Source organism: Ambystoma mexicanum, chromosome 7q (genome assembly GCF_040938575.1).
Source record: "Ambystoma mexicanum isolate Mex_15411 chromosome 7q, UKY_AmexF1_1, whole genome shotgun sequence".
Classification (NCBI taxonomy): domain Eukaryota; kingdom Metazoa; phylum Chordata; class Amphibia; order Caudata; family Ambystomatidae; genus Ambystoma; species Ambystoma mexicanum.
The window spans coordinates 145185587-145209778 of record NC_090941.1 but is presented as its reverse complement, the minus strand read 5'-3'; the positions used below and the strand labels follow the sequence as shown (position 1 = coordinate 145209778).

General features: G+C 49.6%; 1 protein-coding gene across 2 annotated transcripts in view; it reads left to right on the top strand.

Moving 5' to 3' along the window:
* The window catches only part of UGGT2 (UDP-glucose glycoprotein glucosyltransferase 2), a 1923861-nt gene that overhangs the window by 866211 nt on the left and 1033458 nt on the right, over positions 1-24192 (top strand). For both annotated transcript variants that reach the window (XM_069639785.1, XM_069639786.1), the window contains one exon: positions 18193-18399. In XM_069639785.1, the coding sequence (XP_069495886.1) occupies positions 18193-18399 (207 nt within the window). The remainder of the gene's footprint in view (positions 1-18192; positions 18400-24192) is intronic.

Here is a 24192-nt window from a genome sequence, read left to right as displayed (position 1 = left end):
CAACGCAGCACAGTTTCCATGATGAAGGACATCCCGCTCGAGACAAGGCCTTTTAATGTTTTGCAACGTTACATTGAATTATTTCCAGACCCACAGGCTCGAAGAGTGTTTATGCTGATGCGGTTGAATGCATTTAAAACCAGTGAACGGCTGATGTCTTGGCGTTCAAATAAAGTTGAATCCTTGATGTGTAGAATATGTTCCAAAGACAAGGAAACCTTAAAGCACTTGGTCCTATTTTGCACTAACCTCCGCTCTGAAAGGACAATCCATCTGGGCCCTTGGGGAGCAATCTATCCCTCCCGTTGTGCGGACGATTGGTGGGCCTATATGTTTCAAGGATGTGACAGGAAGCTGATATTACCATTAACCCGATTTCTGATGGTAATTGAAAATCGACTGAACTCATTGTCAGTGGAAGCTCAAGGAGGTCAATGTCTTGCATAGTTGGCTGTGATCTTGGCAGGGGTATTGCTAAGTGATTGCTAAGTGATTGCTAAGGGATGGCTAAGGGATTGTCAACGGACAGTTCTTTTCCTGATGAAGTGTACTATTGTGTGTTTGTTTGTAAAATATTTTTAAAGGTTTGTAATAAACCGATAAAATAAAAAAAAAAAAAAAAAAGAAAGTAAGCCAGAGCCCATTGTGGGCTCAAGCCATGACGGAAACCCTCTTCAGGTTTCTTGGAATAACTTCAGACTACTGTAGGTGTGGGGAAGAAGACCTTCTGCATGGTTAAAGGTGTGATTTATGTCCTATTGCCTAAGGACTTAAACGTTCTTGGTGATATCTGATGAGAAGCAACTTGGAAGAGCATCAGGTTTGAGAACAGGACAATCCACCAAAGAATGTTAGACTATGACATTTTGGACTGGGACACTAGATCCTGACTAATTCTCTCTTGGGCCTCAAAGGGCCTCATCCGGGGTTGGGCAGAGCAGTAAAAATGCAGCGGTAACGCTATTACTGCCGCATTACCGCTCCACGTAATCACGAGTTTGGGGGAAACTTGGAGAATTCACCTCCAACTCTGAGCTGGAGGTAAATCCCCCGACTTTCCGCCCATTTTTAATATAATTATTGCAGCGGATTGTGCCAAAATGCTCCATTGAGACCTAAGGACTAAAAAGAAAAGGGGACCTACAGCGCCACCGCAACTTGGGATCCGGTGCTAATAGACAATTAGCGTTATCGCAATTGGCTTGTGTTGGGAGGTGTTTCGGCGGATTTACAGCTGAACTCATGATGAGGCCCTAAATGTGTTATCCCACTAACCTGAAAATATTTGGACTTTGCTATCCTTCTTGAGGTAACCTGAATCTGTTCGGCATTTCTCTAACCCCTGCTATTTTGCAGGTGTTGAGCGTGAAGTTCGGTATCGAGTGCTCGATTGTTCACCCATCACACATATTTGAAAAAAACCCGTACAGGATTTAGTTTTCTTCTTAAACATTGTGTCAATAAATGTGTTTCTGGGCAAATTAGTTATTCAACGTTTTCGTTTTATCTTTCCTTTAGCGCTGAGGTGGATGTTAATCGCATTTACAATATTTGCATGGCCACTCCACAATTGTATAACTAATTCTACTGTTTTGCATGGCTTCTATCCCCTCCCAGAAACCAACAATTTGTGGGCTACCCACATTTTAGAATTATAAAGGGATCTGGTTGGTCGCCTTCTGTACAACAATAAATACAGAACCCAAAAGAAATGGTCTGCAATGTAATTTTCAAATATACAAACCCACAAAATAAGAATTAATATACATGCATTACAAGTCTATTTAACATATCCTAATGCTAAAGTCCATTGATGGGTACAAGAAAAACACAGTGATCATTGATAAAACAAACTAAGTCAGAATTAAATTTCAAACGCCAACTCGCACATACATTCACATCACCACATGTGACCCCATTACTGTTGTAAATAATAACATAAAAACATTGCTTCTAGAAACTTGATTGATGAATCCTGACCTAAATCAGAATTGACATGAATAAAACAGTCTGCCTTTTTATACTTGAACCCATTTTAAATTATAGCAACGTTCCGTTGATACACTATACTTGTGAAAGGATTCTTGATCTGTTAATAGAAATTCCATTATGTGCATTTCCAACTTAAGTTTCGGCTCTGTGAGCCTATCATTTATAGCTCGGCGTTCTTCAGGGCAAGTCAAAGGGCTTTCTGGACTTTGTGCTGCATTCTGTGTGTGGATCTACAATAAAGAAAATCAATCGATAAGTACTTCCATATTTGAAATTCCTAAAGTTATGCATTCATGTTAAAAAGATTTAAAAAAAGAATCTGATCTGGTTGGCGTGATGTTCCATATGTCCAACAAAGCGTGGTGTACACATGCACAGTTGTTTGTGTCGTGTAGGAAATTTTTTGACAAAAGTCTCCGCTGCTCTTGGACAAACAGGTTTTGGCAGTCCATTCAAGTTTCCTATCACCAAAGTATAGGATGCTCTGGAGCCAGGTCAAATATATTTGGAGTATTATATAATCTCTGTCAAACACATATTTGCGAAATGCTTGTTAAGTGGGTCTGTAAGTGTTCTGTGTAATTGGTGTTGTTCAAATTAGTACATTTGTGAGGTTGTGAAGAGCTACAAAGGAAACCCGAGTTCATATCTAAAATGTCACTATTTCCGACAGCTTTTCTTTGTTAATGAAACCCGATTCCAGGCAGGTGATCCGCCACTTACCCCCTGATGGAGTTTCATAAACTTGACTCGCGCTGTGGTCGGATTTCCATCTATTTTCTACGGTACCAGGAAACCGCTACTAAGGATGTGGCCTAAACATGCTCACTATTCAAAGGCTCGACTGTGTTTTTGCCTAAGTGGGTTTAAATCTGCACCATCTTAGGTGTAAAGATGGGTATCTTAAATGAACAATAAAGTAGGCCAATGAATATCCTCATTTAAGCCAGTAATGTGTGTTGACAGTCGATGAATCCAAATCTGTTCTAATTTGAAAATATGGTTAGTCACGGAAAGATTTCATGGGTCTGGTTCAAGGCTGTCTATCACTGTCCACGGCAAATAATTTTTTTTATGATGAAATTCCAGTGTTCACCTAGCAGCGCTTGGATGTTCCTGTTTTGTGTCCTAGATCTAGGATCCCTGTGGAGATAGCTCTGGTGTTCATTCATATGTGTATCTTATTGCAAGGGCAGCACACCGTATAGATGACATTCTTGGAATTACATTTCAATAATGTTTTTAAACGCCACAAAAAAATGGTGATGGAAAACTGTAATTCTGCTGGCAAAAGAGCAAGCCACACATTTGCTACGTCGATAATGTCCAACTTTACTAGATCCAATTATAGTTTGCAGCAGGTGGTAATGGTGTTTTCATGGCACGATGCAGAGTATTTAGAGTGAACCAGTTTTGCTCTGATATTATAACCCCTCTTGAGAGCAAAAAGTGGGGGTTTCTGAATATTCGACCCTGTTTGTTTTGTAACCAACATTTTAATCTCCTCAGTGTGCTTGGAAAATGTAGTGAGACTAATATCTTAAAATCTTCTCTTTTTTTGGGGTGCCATTAGAGAATCTCGATCTGTGAACTAAGCCTGTTTGGCTCATCGTTTCAACATTTTGTACGGCTAGCCCCTAGTTTGCAAACTGTCTGAGATTGTTGGCATGTAAGTTGTAATCATCTTTGTAGGGATAGTACTGTTACGTCCCGTGTCCTTTCCTCCATACTGTATGGGCATCCCTTCCAAGGGACGGGAGATGGAACCTTTTTCACCAGAAAAAAATCCTTCTTCCCCTTAAAATTTAGAGGCGTGCGGGGGCACGGCCCAGGGAGCATGCGCTGCCCTGACTCCACCCTCTGGCACCACACATCAGTCCCCTTTTCCACATCGACGGGAACGGGCCGAATTTACCAGCGCTCCTGGGTTTGGCTTCGGCCATGTAATTCCACGCGCAGATTCTTCTTCTCTTTGTATTTTTTGTCTTTTCTATCATTCAGGTACTCGGTCCTCAGGCGTCGCGCTCCTCCCCGGCGCATGTCGACTTCTACAGGGTTCAGAAGGTGCCCATCTTGCAACAGGTTTTTCCCAACTTCAGAACGCCATACCCTTTGCCTTGGCCCAGACCACGGTTGGCAATCCTGTTCGGCGTGTCCTTGAAGGCGCTGAAGAACAGACTAGCCAGGTGGAGGGAGCTCTTCCAGAGGTCACCTCCAGAGGATCTCAAGAACTTCGTGAAGCATCGACCCAGGCCCAAGGTAGGGCTGATATTTTCCAGTGCACCCTGCAAGGGAGACCCCTTCCCAGGGACTCACCCGTGCGGGAGGGACCGGCCAGGTCCTTCTACCAGCATGTGCACCGAGGCTGCTACAGATACCGGCCTTCGGGTCGAGGGGTCTTCGGATCCTCCCGGGCGCAGTATCGAGGAACTGGAAAGTTCTTGTACCAGGTCTACACCCGAGGGGCTACGCCCTTTTACCGGCACAATAGCCAAGGGGCTACGCCCTAACATCGGTAATACATCCGAGGGGCTATGCCCTAATACCGGCAATACGTCTGACGGGGGCACCTAAACACAGCTCTACTGACCCCTGGGTCGAGGGTGTCACACCTACCGGTCCGAGACCCGATTAGCTGGGTAGGCCTTGTGATCCACATGCGAGAGTCTTGGACGAGGCTGGACCCAGCGGGCTGGGCAACACGTCGCAGGCACGTGACAGGCAGCTCGACAAAATGGCTGCCGCTCCAGACAGGGGAACCCGTCCGACGCATTCCACGATTTCGGCGAAGAACGAGTGTCAAGGTGGGACTGGTCGCAACCAAGTACGTGGCCTACAGTCTACCCTTAATTTGCGCAAGGCAACTTTCCCATGCGTCCATACGGACTAGGTACGCAACCGCTCCAGCAGTCCCCCGATACCTCATCGGTACCCCCTGCCGCCTCTTTGGCCAGTGAGGAGGTGCTCTTCGATAAAATTCTCGGCCTCATGAGGTCTCCTCAGATGGGGGTTATCATCAAAGACGCAGTCAGGAGGGAAGTCCTCCACGCCATGTTAGCTGCACCACAGACGCCTCCATTGGGCCCCCTGGCCCCAGTGCAGCCACCTCCTCTGGCTCCACAGCCAACTCTGCAACCTCTGCTGCTTCCTCAGCCTCCGGCTGCGGTCCCTGTACCGCAGCCTCCGGCGCCATCTACTCCTACTCCTCCACAGGATCCTCCAGATCTGCAGGATATGGACGAGGAGGAGGATCCGGACACGCCATCCTCAGCCAGGGCCTTCCATGAACGTCTTGCTGGCCTTGGCGGAGTACCTGGGCCTCCCTCAGCCTGAGGTCGAACAGCCAAGCAGAGGGGGTTCTGTCTGAAGTTCCCACAAGACGCCCCTCTGCCAACACTGGGATTCCACTGCAAACCGATGTAGTCTCCCTGGCCAAGAAGGGTTGGCTAAAGCCCCACTCAGTCCAGCTGGTCAACCGACGCCTGGATGCCAAGTAAAGGCAGATGGAGGGGGACACTCCCTTGCTCTCGACCCATCCTCAGCCACACTCCTCGGTGATCGCTGCAGCATCACTTTACTCCAAGCCTCAGTCGTCCTCGGCCTCCTCCTCTGCGACGCTGCTAGGCAAGGAGGAGAAGATCTTTTAGGGTTACGGCAAGAAGATCTACTCCAACGCCTCATTGCACCTGCGTCAGGCCAATGCGGATACCATGCTGGCTACCGCCAACCAACGGTTATGGCGGGAAATTGCAGACTTCCTCCCGGAACTCCCCACCCAATGCCGATCACGCTTTAAGGCGGGGCTAGTGGAGGCCAAGCTCGTGGCACATGACCTCATGGAATCCACAGTGGCGCATATCGATACCTCCGGCCGTGCCATCTGCATTGCCACAGACATGAGGTGATCAGCCTGGCTCAGGGCAACGAAATTCAATCCTGACGTCCAGGAGCGCATTCTAGATCTACCGTTCGAGGGGGGGGGGTCTCTTCCACTCCTCTAGGGCAGAGAGCTGGACAAAAAGAACAGCTCACAAACAGCAAAGTCTTTATCCATGCTTACGAATACCACGCCCAAATCATACACCCAATCTCAGCAATTTCAGGGTATCTACATATGTAGGGTTCAGCGGCTTTCAGGAACGCAGATCCAGACAGCTGGACCGCTCGCCGTCTCAGAACCGGCACAAACAACAAAAAGGGGCAGGGGGGAGTAAGGGCTTTTTCCAGTCACCCTCCTCAGCCTCTGAGGGAAAGAAGGCATGACACGCCCCTTTGGGTCCACATGTCTCCGGTGAGGGGCAGGCTTGCTCTCCATGCACAATCTTGGCACCAGAACTTCGCGGACCCCTGGATCCTCTCCATAGTATCCATGGGGTTCTGCCTTCCCATCCCAGCCTTTCCTCTGTCCTCCCCTCCACTGCCCCAGGTTGGGACAGCAACTCTTTTGGCGGAGATCCGGTTGCTCGTAGAGAGCCAGGCAGTGGAGGAAGTTCCAACCTCCCAGCGAGGCTTTAGCTTCTACTCCAGGATTTTAACCATTCAGAAGAATAACCAGGCGGGCCTGAGAGTTGTGCTGAACCTTTACACCCCCAACCTGTCCTTACCCCAGCAAAAATTCAAGATGGCTATGCCAGCTTTTATAGTGGAGACACTGGACAAGGGAGACTGGATGTGTTCCCTAGACCTGAAGGACGCGTACCTACACGTCCCGATTTGGCAGCCCCATCGTTCTTTCCTACGGTTCAGGATCATGGGCTACCATTTCCAATACAAGGTCCTCCCGTTTGGCCTCAACTCGGCCCCCAGGGTCTTTACCATCTTTACCAGACTCATGAACGCTGTACCGGCCCTCCTCAGAGAGCAGGGCCTCCAACTCTATCCATACCTCGACGACTGGCTTGTCAGGGCGACATCCCCGTAGGCGGTTCACCACTCCTCACATGCCTTTATGAACACACTGTACGACCTGAGCGTCTCGCTCAACCTCAAGAAGTCACAGCTGCTCCCTGACTCGGACGTTCCTGGGACTCATTTGGGACACGTGCTCCGAGAGGTTCTGCCCGTCGTTGGACAAGATCTCGGCCATCAAGAGGGCTACCGTCCACTTCCTCAGCAGAGAAGTGACCTTGGCTTGGTGATATCAACATCTCCTGGCTCTACCAGCAGCGGTTCTGCTAGCCGTCCCGCACACAAGACTAAGGATGAGAAGGATTCAGCAGCACTTCGCGGCCTCATGGAGTCAGGAGCGGGGCTCTCAATCCGAAATGATCAATGTTGCTCCATCCCTCCATCCGAACCTAACTTGGTGGTCCACGGAATGCAACCTATGGACGGGAAAGCCCTTCTGGCCACTTTCTCCGCAGGCCACCATCACCACAGACTCCTCGCTCGATAGCTGGGGAGCCACTCTGGACGATCTCTCGGTCCACTGCACCTGGACTCGACAGGAGCAAGAATACCACATCAATTGGTTGGAGCTGAATGCCATCTGGCTAGCGCTCAGAGCATTCCTACCACTTCTCAAAGGCAAGGTTGTCCTCATCCAGACAGACAACTTGACCAGCATATACTATGTCAACAAGCAGAGAGGCGCCAGATCCCTCCGCTGTGCAGACTGGCGAGCAGCATGAATGGGCCATGGAAAATGAAATGTACTCTCGGCAGTCCACCTCCCAGGGGAATCCAACCTGGAGGCGGACAGGCTCAGCAGGCTGGGAGCGGACAATTACAAGTGGCCGCTAAACAACCTCGTTATTCAGGAGATCTTCAACAGGGGGGGTCTCCCCCAAGTGGTTCTCTTTGCCACCTGGCACAACAAGAAGTGCCCCCAGTATGCATCCTGGCAGGGTCAGGGCCCCGGCTCCCTGGGCGACGCATTTCACCTCCAATGGACCGGCATGAAGGCCTACGCCTTTCCGCTCACTCACCTGATCCACAGGGTAATTTGCAAGATCAAGGAGTCGCACAGACTTCTCATCATTCTGTTTGCTCCATGGTGGCCGGCCAGACCATAGTTTCGGAGCTCCTCCGCCTCTCTGAGATGCCCCCGATACACCTCCCGACGGGCCCAGCACATCTTCTGGCGCAGCAGGGGGGCAGGATCATCCACCCCGCGCCAGGGAAACTAGCCCTCACAGCGTGGTACCTGAGCAGGTAACACTTCGGCACCGTAGCCTCTCGCAGGCCAATCTGTAGATCATACAGGGCACCAGGAGCAAAGCCACCAGGGCCCAGTACAAGAGCAAATGGACCAGGTTCTGCCACTGGGCAGACTCCAAGAAAATTGACCCTCTGGCCTGCAATCTGGACGACGTGCTCTTTTTTTTTTTGGTGCACCTCGCTCATTCGGGCGTACAGTTCGACACCTAACGTACATACCTTGCAGCCATCGGGGCTTACAGGAACTCGGAAGAAGCAATTTTTTCCTCCTCCAAGCATATCGTCAAGAAACACCTGACCGGTCTTGCGAGTCTCTACACTCCCGTCAAGAGACCGCACCCCATGTGGGTCCTGAATATAGTCTTGGGCGCCCTGGCGCACAAACCATTTGAGCCAATGGCTGGTCACCATCAAGACGGCCTTACTGTTGCTCTTACCTCGGCTCGCAGAGTCAGCGAGATTCAGGCGCTGGTCGCTTCTAAACCATATACCACCTTTCACAGGGACAAGGTAGTCATGCGGACGCATCCGGCATTTCTGCCCAAAGTTCCATCTGCATTTCACTGGAACGAGGAAATAGTCCTTCTGACGTTCTTTCCCGATCACAAGGACGAAGCACAGAGTGCGCTGCACTGCCTGGATGTCAGGCGTGCCCTGAAATTCTACTTGGATAGGACCAAGGGCTTCTGCAAGTCGGATGCTCCGTTTGTCACTTTTGGCGGCTCGAGGCCAGGCTTCCAGGCCTCGAAGGCTTCCATAGCCCGCTAGATGGTCTCTGCCATCAAAGAAGCGTACGAGGGTCAGCACAAGCCGCTCCTGGCCAACATGCATGACCACGCAGTCAGGGCCAAGTCAACGGCCATCGCATTCCAGCGCCATGTCCCTTGGAAAGTCATAAGCAGGGCGGCCACTTGGGCTTCTCCCTCTGCTTTTTTGCAAGCATTACTGTTTGGATGCTGGCTCTAGATATGATGCGGTGTTCGGACAGGCGGTTCTCAGGAACCTATTTGCTTAAGGATAGTCTCCACTCCCCCCTGGGGCTACAATCAGTTGTAATCGCCTATACAGTATGGAGGAAAGGTGACGGGACGTAAGAGTAATTATAAGTTACACACCGTAGTGACTAACGTACTCTTAGTCCCTAGTCCCCTTTCCTCCATACTTCCCACTAATCTCACCCCTAATACTGGTGTCATTAAGCAATGTTAAATCTATTGTCGACGCGTCAATGAGGACTGAGGTGTGGCGCCGGAGGGCGGAGTCAGGGCAGCTAATGCTCGCTCGGCCCGCTTCCGCGCGCCTCTAAATTTAAAGGGGAATAAGGTTTTTTTTCTGGTTAAAAAGTTCTGTCTCCTGTCCCTTGGAAGGGACGCCCATACAGTATGGAGGAAAGGGGACTATGGACTAAGTTAGTCACTATGGTGAGTAACTTATAATTTTCACCTAATTCTAAGGTACTGACTGTAAGAGAGATTCTCCCGAGTACCTTTGGGTGTTGAATAGAGTACAAGAGCATGGCATTTCGATCTGTCTCTTTACGATAAAGGGTTGTGTACACATGTCTCCCCTTATGATCAATAACTAGTTCTCGAAATGGTAGCTGGTCTTCATTCAATGCCTTCACACCAGTTAGGGCAGCAATGCTAAGTTCTGTTATATCCCGCTTAGCACAATAAGGCTACACTCTGGTATGCACAGCAATGCCGTATGCAGTTATGCACGGTTAGCATAATAAGGTAATATTCATTTATTCATAGTTATTACAGTAATGCTCGATACCCCTTTTACTTCCAGAAAGCCCACCTGCCAGTGTATGCAGTTAGCCTTGCAAGAAAAGATTCTGCAATGGGATGTGTTTTAGTGGCCCTACAGCCAACCAACCCAGTTTTTCTCCAGGTCACCTGACATATACTCGTTCCTAGGGGACCTTCGCCTGGCATCTTTTTTTCATTCTTTCTATTAGCTAGTTCCTACAATGCCTCCTAGACACTTTGCCACATGCTTGTTCCTCCTCTTAACTTCCTCACACCACGCAGGCATGGGGTATGTTTTCCTCACTATTCTCTTCTTGTCTCTTTTGTTTTTCTTTAAACCCATATTCGTCTCTAGCTCCTCCTCATCTCACCTCGTCCTTCCTTTCAGATCTTCCTCTTTTCTTCTCATCACCTCTCCTCCTTAGGGTTTCCTCTTTCAACGGATTCCCATGCCCTTCCAGTAACCCCCTTCTCCATGGCTTTTACTCCTTCCACTTCCTACTTCACTCCTCCTGTCACACCATCCTCCTCGATTTCCCAGCCACCTCCTTCCCTGTCCCCTCCTCCGCTCTCACCCTTTTCACCTCCTGATTCTCCCCAGCCACCTCCAACCTTGTATTGTCTTCTTCTCAAGACACCCACACCTGTGTGCTGGTCCTCTTTATATGGCGATGTCAACTCCCCTTGGACCAACCGCCTTATGACGGCCTGCAAGTGTTTGATTCTGTGTGAAGATGTGTGTTTGGCTGCTGTTTAATAGACTGCCTGCCATCTGTGCGTTTGGTTTGTAGTGAGGTTCTCCTGCGTTCCCAGGACCAGGCCTATATGCGGCGGATTCACCATTTTGGATTCTCTGCAGGCCATGGATATGCTCCTAATTGCACAGCTTCTGCGCTTGGCAAGCTGAGCTAGTGTAGCTCTGACTGCAGCAGCATAGCTGGCGTCCCTTCTATGCACTGTCAGTTAGGGGTGTTTTGCCCATGTTGTGCTACTCTTGCCAATATCGGAATTACACATTTTTGTAATGCTGGGCCTGTCTTAAAAGGCCCATTTATTTCTTCTCCCTAGCATCATATCTAGCAGCTGGCCGTACATTCTTACAAAGGGGATCAGGGCATCAGTTGTTAATGTAGTGACAATGTGACAAGCCCCTGCCACCTGATATGGGTGTTGTGGGGATGACCAGGGGATCCCTTGGACCCCACTCCTAGGCTCTGCATCATGGATTAGTGTCACCGCCCTACACACTCCCAGGCATCAGGCATTGATTGTCAGACTACATAGACGGGAGACGGGACAAACGACACAATACGTAGTGGGGAATGGTCCTGTATACAGTGGATCTAGAGAAGAGTCATCAGGGAGCGGTAGGAATGTGTTGGGAAATTGAGGGTGCCACGGCCAAGCTAAAAAGTTGAAGGTTCAAGGCAGGTTTAGAGGAGTGGATGGTGGTGGTGCTTTTGACATGTGGGGTAGTTAATTCCAGTGATACGGGGCAAGGACAGAAAGCGAGTAGATGCACAGGTTGGCCAGTGATGGGAGAGATTAACACTGCTTTTAGAGCAAAGATTGCAGGGAGAAGACCAGCAGTTGATGGTTTTAATTCGATGCGCCCCGCCAGGTCCGTGAATGGATTTCAAGACCAGCTGCAGAAATGCGTAAAGGGACGATTTTTCGTAGGGGGTCAGCCACGTGGATATACTGTTAGGAAGTCTCTGAAGACGGGAGTAAGATTGTAGGTGTCTCTACCATGCACTAGGTACGTGTTGAGTGTGGCAAAGTTGAGCTCTTTTGTTTGTTTTTAAGTGAGGGAGTCGAGCGGAGGTTTAGGCCATGGAGGATGCTTGTACAATACTCAAGGGGACTAAGGACCCAAGTGCTTATGAGGGTTTTTGCAGAAGGGAGAGGATAGGGTGGATTTCCCGACGTAAAGCAAGTTAATCCTTTCAGCAGTTGAGGTGGTAGGTGTCATGAACCGTTGTCTGGACTTCGTGGTCCCTGACCCATAGGGGATTGAATACAGTAATCCTTCCAACAATGCCGCTTGATACGGAACACTGCTTGCCAGTCTCTGCGCTCCACATTCTACAAACAGACATGCCCCTGTGCCTCTGCGCGTCTCAACGCTACCGCTTGCTGTAGTTGGACGTGTGTTTACCGGAGTTCGCTCAGAGCTTTCTTCTGATTCTTGGTTCCCGGTTCCTTGAATTCCCCTTCCTTCTGCCCTTTCCTCTGCCTTACCTCCAATCTTCCTAGATTTGCATCCGCGCTCGGGTCACAGCGTTCCGTGCCTCCGAGTGCGAGCATCATTTCTTCCTGGTCTCTGTCCTGGTCATCTGAACGTATCCTGGAGTTGGATTGTGAACACCACGCTGGAATCCGAGGACCAACACACAGGTTTATACAAATCCCGGACCGTGAGAAAGAAGACATCACAGAAGGTCGCAAGCAAACAACAAAGACAGGTGAGAAGGGGAGAGACTTGTGACAGATTGTGACGCCTAAAAAACTAAATAGATACAGAGATGGAAGCCGCGGTTCAAGACCTCATGCGAGGCATGCAGGATCTAACCACAGAAGTCTAGAACCTTAAGGCTGAGAATGCTGCATTAAAACAGCTAGTCTTGTCACGTGACTCTGCAACTAAGGAAAGCGTGTTATTGGGAGGAGTAGTGGACAAATATGATGGTTCTTCAAAGACCCTCCGTGCCTTCCTTGATTCATGTTTAGTGCACTTCACCTTCAAGCCCTACCACTTTTCCACTCCTAGAACAAAAGTGGGGTTTATGATCTCACACCTCACTGGTAATGCCTTGACCTGGGCAACCCCCTAGTCAATTCGGGCGATGCCCTCCTGGATGATTATGATGGGTTTGTGGAAGACCTAAAGACCATGTTTGATCGCCCAGAGCAGGTTTACAGCGCTCAAGAACGTTTACTTGAATTTCAACAAGGATCCCAGGATATGCTTTCCTATGTGACCCGCTTTAAACAACTCGTGAAGGAAGCTGATTGGTCTCAAGAAGCCAGCTTCACCCTCTTCCGAAGAGGTCTGAATGAAGAAATAAAGGACGAGTTAGCCAGGGTAGCTCGCCCAAGCTCCTTCCAGGCTCTCGTGGACCTTTCCTTGCAAATAGACTTTCGAATCCAGGAAAGAAAAGCGGAGAAAAAGAAGTCTAAGTCAACTCCCCAAAGGGCCACCTCAGACCATCGATCTAGACCAGAGCCCACAGCTTCTCTGACCTCAGACCCAGAACCCATGCAACTGGGGGCCTTCCGTGGACCCATTACCCCACAAGAAAGGATGCGACAGATTCACACTGGTCTGTGCATGTATTGTGCCTCCGACAAGCACCTCGTGAGAGAGTGCCCCATTGCTCCTCCACGCATTCGGGAAACGCCAGCTTCCGATCCTAGATGGGGCACAGTTTCGGGAGAGAGATGTGTGCTCCATATCAATTCCATCCTTGTACTCTCCTGGACAAAATAATCTGGTGATTCTACAGGCCTTTCTATCGCCTTCCAAGAAAGAATCTTACCCCATACTGGCATTAGTGGATTGCGGAGCCATGGGCATATTCATAGATCATGATTGGGTCACTACTCACAACATTCCACATGAAACCTGAGAGACTATGCAACCTGTAGAGGCTATTGATGGAAGACCCCTTTCTTCAGGACCCATAACCCTTCAAACTAAAGAGATCTTACTCTCTATAAACCACCATCAAGAGAGGATCAAATTTGACATTATAAGATCTGCCCACTATCCAATGGTTCTAGGCATGCCCTGGTTACAGAAGCCTAACCCCTACATCAATTGGGCAGCAGGCTCCTTGTTTCTTGGTTCTGAACACTGTATGTCCCACTGCTTATCCCTAGGTTCCTTGCCAAAGTCCTCTGCTGAATCACTTGCGAGTCTTCAAAGTCCAGTCACCGTCTCTAACATCATCTGGATTCCTAGGGCCTATCAGGCTTAAACAGATGTATTTTCGACCGCCATAGTTCAAGCTCTCCCTCCTCACAGACCTGAAGATTGTGCCATCGATACTGAACCTTCAGCAGTGATCCCTTTCGGGAGGATGTTTATTTCATCAGAACCTGAAAAAAGGGCCCTCCGGGAATACCTGGATACTAACTTGGAAAATGGCACCATACGACCATCTAAGTCCCTGGCGGGTGCTTTATTTTTCGTTCCCAAGAAAGATACCAAGGAGCTCAGACCATGTTTAGATTGCCGTGGCCTTAACCAGTGTACTCTCAAGGACCGCTACCCATTGCCTCTCATCTTGGATATCCTGGAAGCAGTCAGAGGTGCAGTAGTCGTCACAAAATTAGATCTAAGGGGTGCCTACCCTCTTATTCGTATAAAGGAAGGTGACTAATGGAAAACAGCCTTTAGAACACCCTTTGGCCATTTTGAATACCTGGTTATGCCCTTTGGATTTGCTAATGCCCCAGCGGTCTTCCAGCGTTTTATGGACCGGGTGTTTTCTGATATGCTGTTCATCTTTGTCATTGTATATCTGGACGACATACTGATATACTCAAAGGACCATCTAAAACATGAAGAGCATGTAAAGGCAGTCTTACAACGTCTACATGAACATAAGCTCCTGGCCAAACCCGAGAAGTGCCTTTTCCATGTATCAACTGTTCACTATCTCTGATTCGTTCTTAGTTGAAAGGGGATTGGAATGGACTCATCGAAGGTAGACTCCATTCTATCCTTGCACGTTCTCTCTACTGTAAAACAAGTTCAGTCCTTCCTGGGGCTTGCTAAGTTCTATCGGAAATTTATACCAGCCTTTTCGGAGATTGTGCATCCTATTACATTGTTAAAGAAGGATACCCCCTTTCAGTGGACCTCAGCCCAAGATACAGCGTTCCAACGGTTGAAGTCAGAGTTCACAGAAGCTCCCATCCTAGCTCAACCCGACATTGATCAACCTTTTCTTGTTGAAATTGATGCTTCCAACTACGCCATTGGGGCAATCCTAAAACAAGAATTGGGTGACAAGCTAGAACACCCTATCGCCTATCTTTCTCGCACCTTGACTCCCAGTGAAACTCATTATTCCGTCCTGGAAAAGGAATTACTAGCCATCCGTCAAGCCTTCACTGACTGGCGTCATCTCCTCCTGGGAGCCAAACACCCGGTGCAAGTCCGCACGGACCATCGGAATCTTCAAGTCCTGCAATCCCTAGAATGTAGAAACAGTCGTCAAGCCCGTTGGGCCTTCTTTTTTGCTCAATACCAGTTTCAAATTCACCATGTCCCGGGAACACACAACATAATAGCTGATGCCTTATCCAGACGTCCTGATTACGAACCCCTTGAAGATCGGACTTTTTCCTAAGATGTTTCCTCACACAATATTTGTTGCCCAAGCAATCAACCTCATGGGAGGATATTCAAATTCAAACTCAGTCCTCTGAAACCTGGAAGGAGTTATGAGAAATAATCGATAGAATCTCAAAACAAAGGACGGATATCTGTTCAAGGACAATCGCTTGGTCATTCCCACTCCTGGACTGCGACAAAGGATCACAAGCCTATGTCATGATACTTTTCATTCAGGACACCGTGGCATCACCAACACCCTCCATCTAATACAAAGACAGTTTTGGTGGCCGAAGATGAAGGATGATATCAGGATCCATATCCAGACATGTGCAGTCTGCAATCAGACATACATGATAATAAGAAACCAGCAGGACTCCTGCTCCAACCAGCAATACCAACAAGACCCTGGGAAATCATTGCCACAGATTTTATCGTGGAACTACCATCTTCCAGGGGCTACACAACTGTCATGGTTACTATTGATTTGTTTACTCATATGGCTCATTTACACTTTTATACAAATTGCCATCCTCATCTGAACTTGCCGGAATCTTCCTGGAAGACATATTCCGGCTTCATGGGCTACCCTCCAAGATCATTTCTGACAGAGGAACCCAGTACATATCCCAGTTCTGGAAGCAATTATGTCGTATACTGGGAATCCAACATGCCTTGTCCTCAGGTTATCACCCACAGACCAATGGAGCCACTGAATGTGTAAACCAAGCTCTAGAAAAAGTATCTTCGTTGCTTCGCCACTAAGGTCTAGGATGATTGATCACTCTTAATACCTGTGGTCGAATTCACTTACAACAATTCGGATCATTCAGCTATCAAAACCAGTCCTTTCTTCTGTAGTCAAGGATTTCATCCTTCAGTTCTACCATCCATTCTCCCACACCCTACTGTTTTTCCTGCGGTTGATTCCTGGATTGAAACCCTTCTTAATGTACACAAAGAAACTAAAGAACACTTAGAAAAGGCCCGAAGAGACGTTAAACATTATGCTGACTCTAAAAGAAGGCCTGGGCCTTCCTATTCAGTAGGCGATAAAGTCTGGTTATCCTCAAAGCTCCTTCCCCGACATCTGTGACCAAATAAATTGGCTCCCAGATATTATGGGCCCTTTTCTATATAAGAAATTGTCAATCCAGTGGCCTTTCGCCTTATACTACCAGAATTGTGGAAAAGGATCCATTCAGTCTTCCACACCTCTGTTAAAACCATATCTTCAGCCATTTCGAACAGCTCCAAAATCTACCCCAGTGATTGTCAATGACCAACTCGAATATGAGGTTTCCAGAATCTGTGACTCTAGGTGCCGACATGGTCCACTACAATATTTGGTCGAATGGAAAGGATACCCTCCCAGTGAGCGCACCTGGGAACCCATGTCAAGCATGAACGCCCCCAGGCTGGTTCGAAGATACCATTTTATCCATCCGGGCAAACCCAGAGGAGCTTGGCTTCAGAGGAGGCATACTGTCATGAACCGTCGTATGCGTCCCTTCTGGACTTTGTGGTCCCTGACCCATAGGGGATTGAATACAGTAATCCTTCCAACATGGCCGCTTGATACAGAACGCTGCTTGCCAGTCTCTGTGCTCCACGCTCTACGTTCTACAAAACAGACACGCCCCCACGGCTCTGCGCGTCTCAATGCTACCTCTTGCTCTAGTTGGACGTGTGTTGCCGGAGTTCGCTCAGAGCTTTCTTCTGATTCTTGGTTCCCGTTCCTTGAATTCCCCTTCCTTCTGCCCTTTCCTTTGCCTTACCTCCAATCTTCCTGGATTTTCACCCGCGCTCGGGTCACGGCGTTCTGTGCCTCCAGGTGCGAGGATCATTTCTTCCTGGTCTCTGTCCTGGTCATCTGAACGTATCCTGGAGTTGGATTGTGAACACCACGCTGGAATCCGAGGACCAGCACACAGGTTTATACAAATCCCGGGCCGTGAGAAAGAAGACCTCACAGAAGGTCGCAAGCAAACAACAAAGACAGGTGAGAAGGGGAGAGACGTGTGACAGTAGGTGAGGTGACAGTAATAAAGTCGTGGCAGTCATAAAATGATGAAGATTGAGATCGCTGTCAAAAGGGTGCACACTGTGTAATTACAATCGTGTCCATTTCATGGCATGAAGGCATACAATTGTAATAATAAACTGAATTCAACCAAAAGATGGATTGTTGTATAAGGGGGGGGGGGAACTGTGTTGTGAAGTGTTCGGCCTGTGGAGTGTAGTAAATCTGTGAAGTGTGGAAGAATGCACTACGAGAGAGGAACTAGCAGCAGGTAAGGTAGTTGAGCTGGCAGTTGAAAGATGGACCATGATGCAAGACCTGTTCTGGTTGCCAGGGCTTGGGTTTCAGAAGCAATAACCCTTACTTTGCATTTCCATGTCTGATCTCCATAGTTGTTGGACTGAATATATTGTCTTAGTGCTTAAAGGGTAGGTAATATATACCCGTAAAAATATCATTTTATGTATGCTATAAATGACTAATTAGTGTGAGGCATTTAGGTTGTTGGTGGCGGAAACTTTTCTCAGTGTTTAAAGGCTGTTGTGTGGTTACCTCTTGAGGCATCCTCTGTGGAAAAAAGCTATTCAGTAGAATGAGTTACCCCAACGCTTGGCACAGTGTATAGTCTTGGGACTTAACCACATACTAATTCATGTGTGCTTTTCAACAATTGGTCAGTCGCTTTTAATACACTCAATATATAAAGGGCACCAAAAAAGGAAAATTAGACTGTTTTTACAGCTGCCTGACAGTGCCCTTGATGACTTTCACTTTTGCTGTGCTTCTTTTTAATGTCAGATGACAAACAACTTCTGTTTGTGCAATTGTATGTTTGTATAACATATAGGTAACATAAACATTATGGGAAAGAACAGCTTTTAACAGCAACGGAGTTATTTTTTTTCATGATTCCTTTCTAGAAATTGAGTAACAGTGCACGGCTTGGATTTATTAACAATCCCAGGGCTCGAATAACAGAAGACAACACTGTGATGGCGAGGGCTATTTTGGCGGCCCTTCTTACTCAGAAAAGGAACACTTTGCACAGGTTCTTCACAAAGCTTGTCAAAAAGGAAACCATTGAAGCACTTACTTCTGGCGTCAATATGAAGGAGTTTGTGACCGTGGTAAGTAAATGGTTTAGTGTCACGGGAATGTGAATTTTACTTGTGGACTAGTTAGCATGTGATTGTATCTCAAATTCCCCTTATAGATTTACTTTTGGTGGGAATTCGGGTCACATCTTCTGCTTCTCTTTAGCTGGGATTATCAAGTGGCCTGGCAGCAATTGGCCTGAATGGACACATGGGCTTTGCCGTAAGGTGAATAACGTGGTGAAGGGGATTTTATAATATCTAAAACATTGTTCTCCCTATTATCTGCATTATACTCTTATGTCCCGTCCCCTTTCCTCCATAATGCATTGGTGTCCCTCGCTAGGGAGATGAGATGGAACCTTTTTCACCAGAAAAAACCTTCTTCCCCTTTAAATTTAGAGGCGCGCGGGGGTGCGGCCCTGGGAGCATGCGCTCCCCTGACACCGCCCCCCTGCCCACCCTGGCGCCACTCCCCAGTCGCCTTTTCCTCGTCGACGGTAATGGGTCAATTTCACCAGCGCTCCTGGGTTTGGCTTCGACCATGTAATACCACGCGCTCTTCCCCGGATACTTTCTTCTGTCTTTTTGTCTTCGTTTATCAATCAGGTACTCGGTCCTCAGCGGGCTTCAGCAGGTGTCCAGCCTGCGAGGGGCTCTTCCCTACATCCAATCCCCATGCTCTTTGCCTTTGCTGCCTTGGCCCCGACCACGGCTGGGAAGGTTGTACCGCATGCAATGCACTTTCATCGCATGCTCTGAAGAACCGGCTAGCTAGGTGGAGGGAGCTCTTCCAGAAGTCGCCTCCAGAAGACTTGAAGAACTTCGTCAGACATAAGTCAAGGCCCAAGGGAGCGCCACTCTTTTCCAGCACACCCCGCAAGGGCAACTCCTTCCCAAGGAAACACCCGGATGGGAGGAACCTCTCCGGTTCTCACACCAGCACAAGTACCGAGGCTAATTCAGCTAAGGGCTGCCGCGCCGAGGAGTCTGTAGATCCTTCCGGAGACAGTGCTGAGGGACTGCAAGGTTCTTTTACCAGGTGGACACCCGAGGGGCTATGCCCTTGTAGCGGCAACATGGCCGAGGGGGCACCTGCATGCAGCATTGCCGGCAATACTGCCGAGGGCAACACGTCTGGCAGGCCTCGGCCTGAGGTGCAGGGTAGGTTTCATGCTGCATCGCCAAGAGTCCTGGAGGAGGTCGGGCCCAGTGAGCCAAGCACGACGACTTCAGCATGTGGCATGCAGCTTGGCAAGATGGCCGCCGCGCCAGACAGGATGGCTGCTCGTCCGATACCGCCTTGAGGAACGGAGCAGGTGGGAGAACGAGTAACAAGGTGGGACTGGTCTCAACCAGGTACGTGGCCTACAGCTTATCCATCAGTTCTGGGCAGTTCTACCCCGCTAACAGTTAAACAGCGTACACACAGCCTCCAGCAGCTGACCGCTACCCCGTCAATATCCCCTGCCACCCCACCGGCCTGCGAGGACAGGTTCTTTGGAAAGTTCCTAATGCTCATGAAATCTCCTCAGATGGGGGCCATCCTTAGGGATGTGATGTGATATGATATATATGATATGGCATTTATAACGCGCCTATACATAAGTGTTTCAAGGCGCGACGAAGCAGGGAGAGGGCACAAAGGGAAGACAGACAGCGATGCTACTAGGCCAGGTGTCATTCAGATCGCGCAAGTGCATGGGAAGAAGGGAAGGGAAAGTGCAAGGGGAAAGGGAGAGGGGAAAGTGCAGTACAGGGGTAGTAGCATAACAAGATAAATAATAAGGGCCAGCTGGTGGCAAGTGCAAGGTAAGTGCAGACAAGTGCTGGGAAGGGGGCTGTAGGGATACAGAGACAGTCCCGCAGTGCAGGGGTTGCCAAGGAGGCAGAGCAGGGGGCCAGGGACCGAGAACAGTGAGAGTGGCCCAGTGCAGATTCAATGCAGTTTCAATCTGGAATTTAGCAGGGGAGAGGGGGGGAGAAAGCAGAAGCAAAGAGGAATGTTTTGAAGTGCTTCCAGAACTGAAGATGGTTCTCCTCAAGTTTCAGGGAGGCAGGAAGGCTGTTCCAGAGGGAGGCCCCAGCCGAGGAGAGAGATCTATCCCCAACTCGTTGCTTGGAGAAGCGGCTGACCCTGAGGGATTTGGTGGCGGATGAGTGAATAGCTAGAGAAGGAAGATATTTAGGAGGATAGAGTTGAAGGTATTTCGGTCCCAGCCCCCAGAAGGCCTTGTGGACAATGCAGAGGGTTTTGAACGTAATCCTTGCAGCCACTGGGAGCCAGTGCAGAGATTTCAGTCCTGAAGAGAGATGGTCCTGGGCTTGAGGCCAAGGACAAGTCCTGCAGTCCTATTCTGGAAGAGTTGCAGAGGGCAGAGAGTAGAGGCAGGCAGATTTAGATAGAGGCTGTTGCAGTAGACTAGCTTAGAGAGAACCAGGGCTCTGGAGACAGTGAGCTTCTGGGGGAAGGAGAGGAAAGGAAGAATACCTCTGAGGAGGTGCAGCTGGTAGTGTGACTTCTCTCCTCACATTTCTGACGTCCTAAAGGGGGAGAGTGTGGAGTCAAAGATGACCCCGGGGTTTTTTGCCTTGCAGGTAGGAGCAGGAAGAGGGCCAAGAGAGGCCGGCCAGAAAGCTGCAGGGAAGGAGGGAGTGGGTGTGCCGATGAGTAGAATTTCAGTCTTACTGGCATTAAGGCAGAGGTCATTGGCGACACACCACTCCTGGATAGCAGACAGACAGTCAGAGGTGAAGGAGGGAGAGGAGGCGGCCGAGGGTAGCCTGAAAATGAGCTGGGTATCATCTGCATAGCACTGAAAGTTGGGGCAGAGAGCGGCGAAGCGGTGGGCAAGGAGTGCCAGATATTGGTTGAACAGCCAGGGAGAGAGGTTAGATCCATGGGGGACACCACAGGTAGAGAAAAAGATGTCAGAGAGGAAGGACTCAAGTTGGACCTGGGAGGGTCGATTGGAGAGGAAAGAAGTCAGCCATGCCAGAGCCTGACCAGTGGTACCCAGGTTATCACGGAGACGGTTGAGCAGGATGGCATGGTTGACCGTATCAAAGGCAGAAGAGAGATCAAGCAAGATGAGAACACACGGAATGTTCGAGTCAAGGTTGGAGAGCAGTTCTTCACGGATGTTCAGGAGAGCAGTTTCCGTGCTTCTGGCAGCTCTGAAGCCAGACTGATGGTAATGAAGACATCCCACAGATTCAGCATGGAGATTAAGCTGGGAGATGGCCAGTTTCTCCAGGAGCTTGTCCAGGAAGGGAGTGATGGAGATTGGGCGATTATTAGCCGGGCAGGAGGGGTCGGAAGAGGGTTTCTTAAGAAGAGGGTGCACAAGGGAGTGCTTAAGGGGGGGAAGGGAAGACTCCATTGGCGAAGGAGTGAATGCAGAAGTCAGCCAGGGAGTCGATGTGGTCCTTGATGGTTTTGGAGGAACAGGGGTGAACCTGTTTCGATGAGACTTTAATAGATCAGACTTGTCTGGAAACCTCGTCAGCAGAGAAAAGGGGAAAGGCAGAGAAGGAGGGAGGAGGGGTGGCTGCAGAAGGGCCAGAGGAAGAGCAGGGAATGGAGGGAGGGAGGGAGGGAGGTGATAGGAGGAGAGTGAGGACAGGATGTCCTGAGTTTTTGAAATTAAGGGAGAAGCCAGTGCCGTGCAGAGGGCCTGGGAGGGGACAGGAGAGGTAGAGACTGCGGCATGATTGGCCAGTTCTTTGCAGATTTTAGAGTTCAGCCGAGTTGTTAGATGCCGCAGAGATGCAGACTTGGATATGGGCTCTCTTCTTGGTGAGAACGGAGAGCTGATATTGCCTTTGCAGCAGGCGGCAGGCCAGTTTGTCAGAGGATGAACATGAAGCACGCCATTTCCTCTCGGCCACCCTGCACCTGCGTTTGGGGTGACGAGATCTGAGTCATACCAGGAGTTACACTTGGCCTTGGGCTTCAGGTGGATTCTCATGACAGGGGCAAGGATATCAAGAGTCTCAGATATAGCAGAGTGGAGAGGGCTGTGTCAAGGTGAGAGTCAGCCGAATGGGTGCGGGGGGGGGGATGAGAAGGTGGTGGCGAAAGCCTCAAGTGACACGCGCTTCATGGGTCGGATGACTGAGAAGGAGGGTGGTAGTGATGAAGGTGGCTTGGCCTGAGGGGTAGGGAGGATGAGGTGGGAGGATAGGAAAAAGTGATCACTCCAGGAGAGAGGGACGGAGGGGAAGGTCAGAGGAGATCAAAGCATCTAGAGTGTGCCCTCCAGAATGAGTTGGGCCAGACAGGGGGGGGGGGTTTGGGGGGGGGGGGGGGGGAGAGAGAGAGAGAGAGAGAGAGAGAGAGAGAGATATATACATATATATATATATATACATACATACACACCTCCGGCCCCTCTGTCTGCACCTATAGTCATCGCTCCAGTGCTGCCCATACCGGCTCCTTCGATTCTGGCTCCCCTGCCTCCCACAGTTTAGGCGGTTCCGTACCAGCCTCTGGCACTGGTCACCACACCTCAGCGCCCAGCACTCCTCCACCAGGTGGACGCCATGGTTGACCCAGATGACCCTGACACACCATCCGCTGCCAAGGAGGCTTTCCATGAATGACTCACAGGTCTGGCAGAGTACTTGGGCCTTCCTCAACCCGAATTCGAACAACCGGAGGTGGGGGTACTTGCAGAGGTCCTCACTCTACGCCCGCGGCTAGAACGGGGATCCCGATGCAGAAAGACGTTGCCGCCTTGGCCAAGAAGGGATGGCTCAAACCCCTCTCAGCCCCACTTGTCAATCAGCGCCTGGACGGCAAGTATAGGCAAATGGAGAGGGATCCACTCTTGCTGTTGGCCCACCCTCAACCGCACTCTTCTGTGATTGCTACAGCGTCACTCTACTCAAAGCCTCAGTCGTCCCCCCCCACCGCATTGTCGGCGCTGCTAGGCAAGGAGGAGAAGATCTTGGAGGCGTACGGGAAAATGCTTTATTGTAATGCTTCGCTGCATCTTTGTCAATCCAACGTGGATGCCATGCTGGCAGCCGTTAACCAGAGACTTTGGCGGGAAATAGCCGACTCCCTTCCAGAACTTCCGGTACAGAGCCAGTCGCGTTTCAAGGCGGGACTGGCAGAGGCTAAAATGGGTGTGCAAGACATCTGGCCGGGCCATATGCATCGCCACGGACATGAGAAGGACTGCCTGGCTTCTGGCTGCTAAATTTAACCAGACGTCCAGGAACGCATATTGGACCTTCCATTCGAGGGGGGAGACCTCTTTCACTCCACCACCGATGCAGAGCTAGATAAAAACGAAAAACAGTTTGCAAGCTGCAGAGTCCTTATCCTTAAGAAGGCCACGTTGTGTTGGACCTTTCCACCCTCAACCTCTCCCTCCTTCTTCAAAAATTCAAAATGGTTACGCCAGCACTGATTACGGAGACATTGTGCAGGGGAGACTGGATGTGCTCCCTGGATCTGAAGGACGCTTATCTGCACGTCCCGATTTGGCAGCCGCATCGCTCCTTCCTACGATTCAGGATCATGGGCTGCCATTTCCAATACAAGGTCCTACCCTTTGGCCTCAATCCAGCCCCCAGGGTGTTCACCAGGCTCCTGAATGTGGTGGCAGCCCCCCTCAGGGCGCAGGGCCACCACGTCTACCTGTACCTGGACGACACTCTCGCCAGGGCGAGATCTCCGGAGGGGGTTTCCTACACATCCTCCACTCTTATGATTACACTCCAAGAGCTGGGGTTTTCGGTCAACCTCAAGAAGTCCCAGCTGTAGCCTATGCAGAGCCTGACCTTTCTGGCTTCATCTGGGAGGTGAGCTTC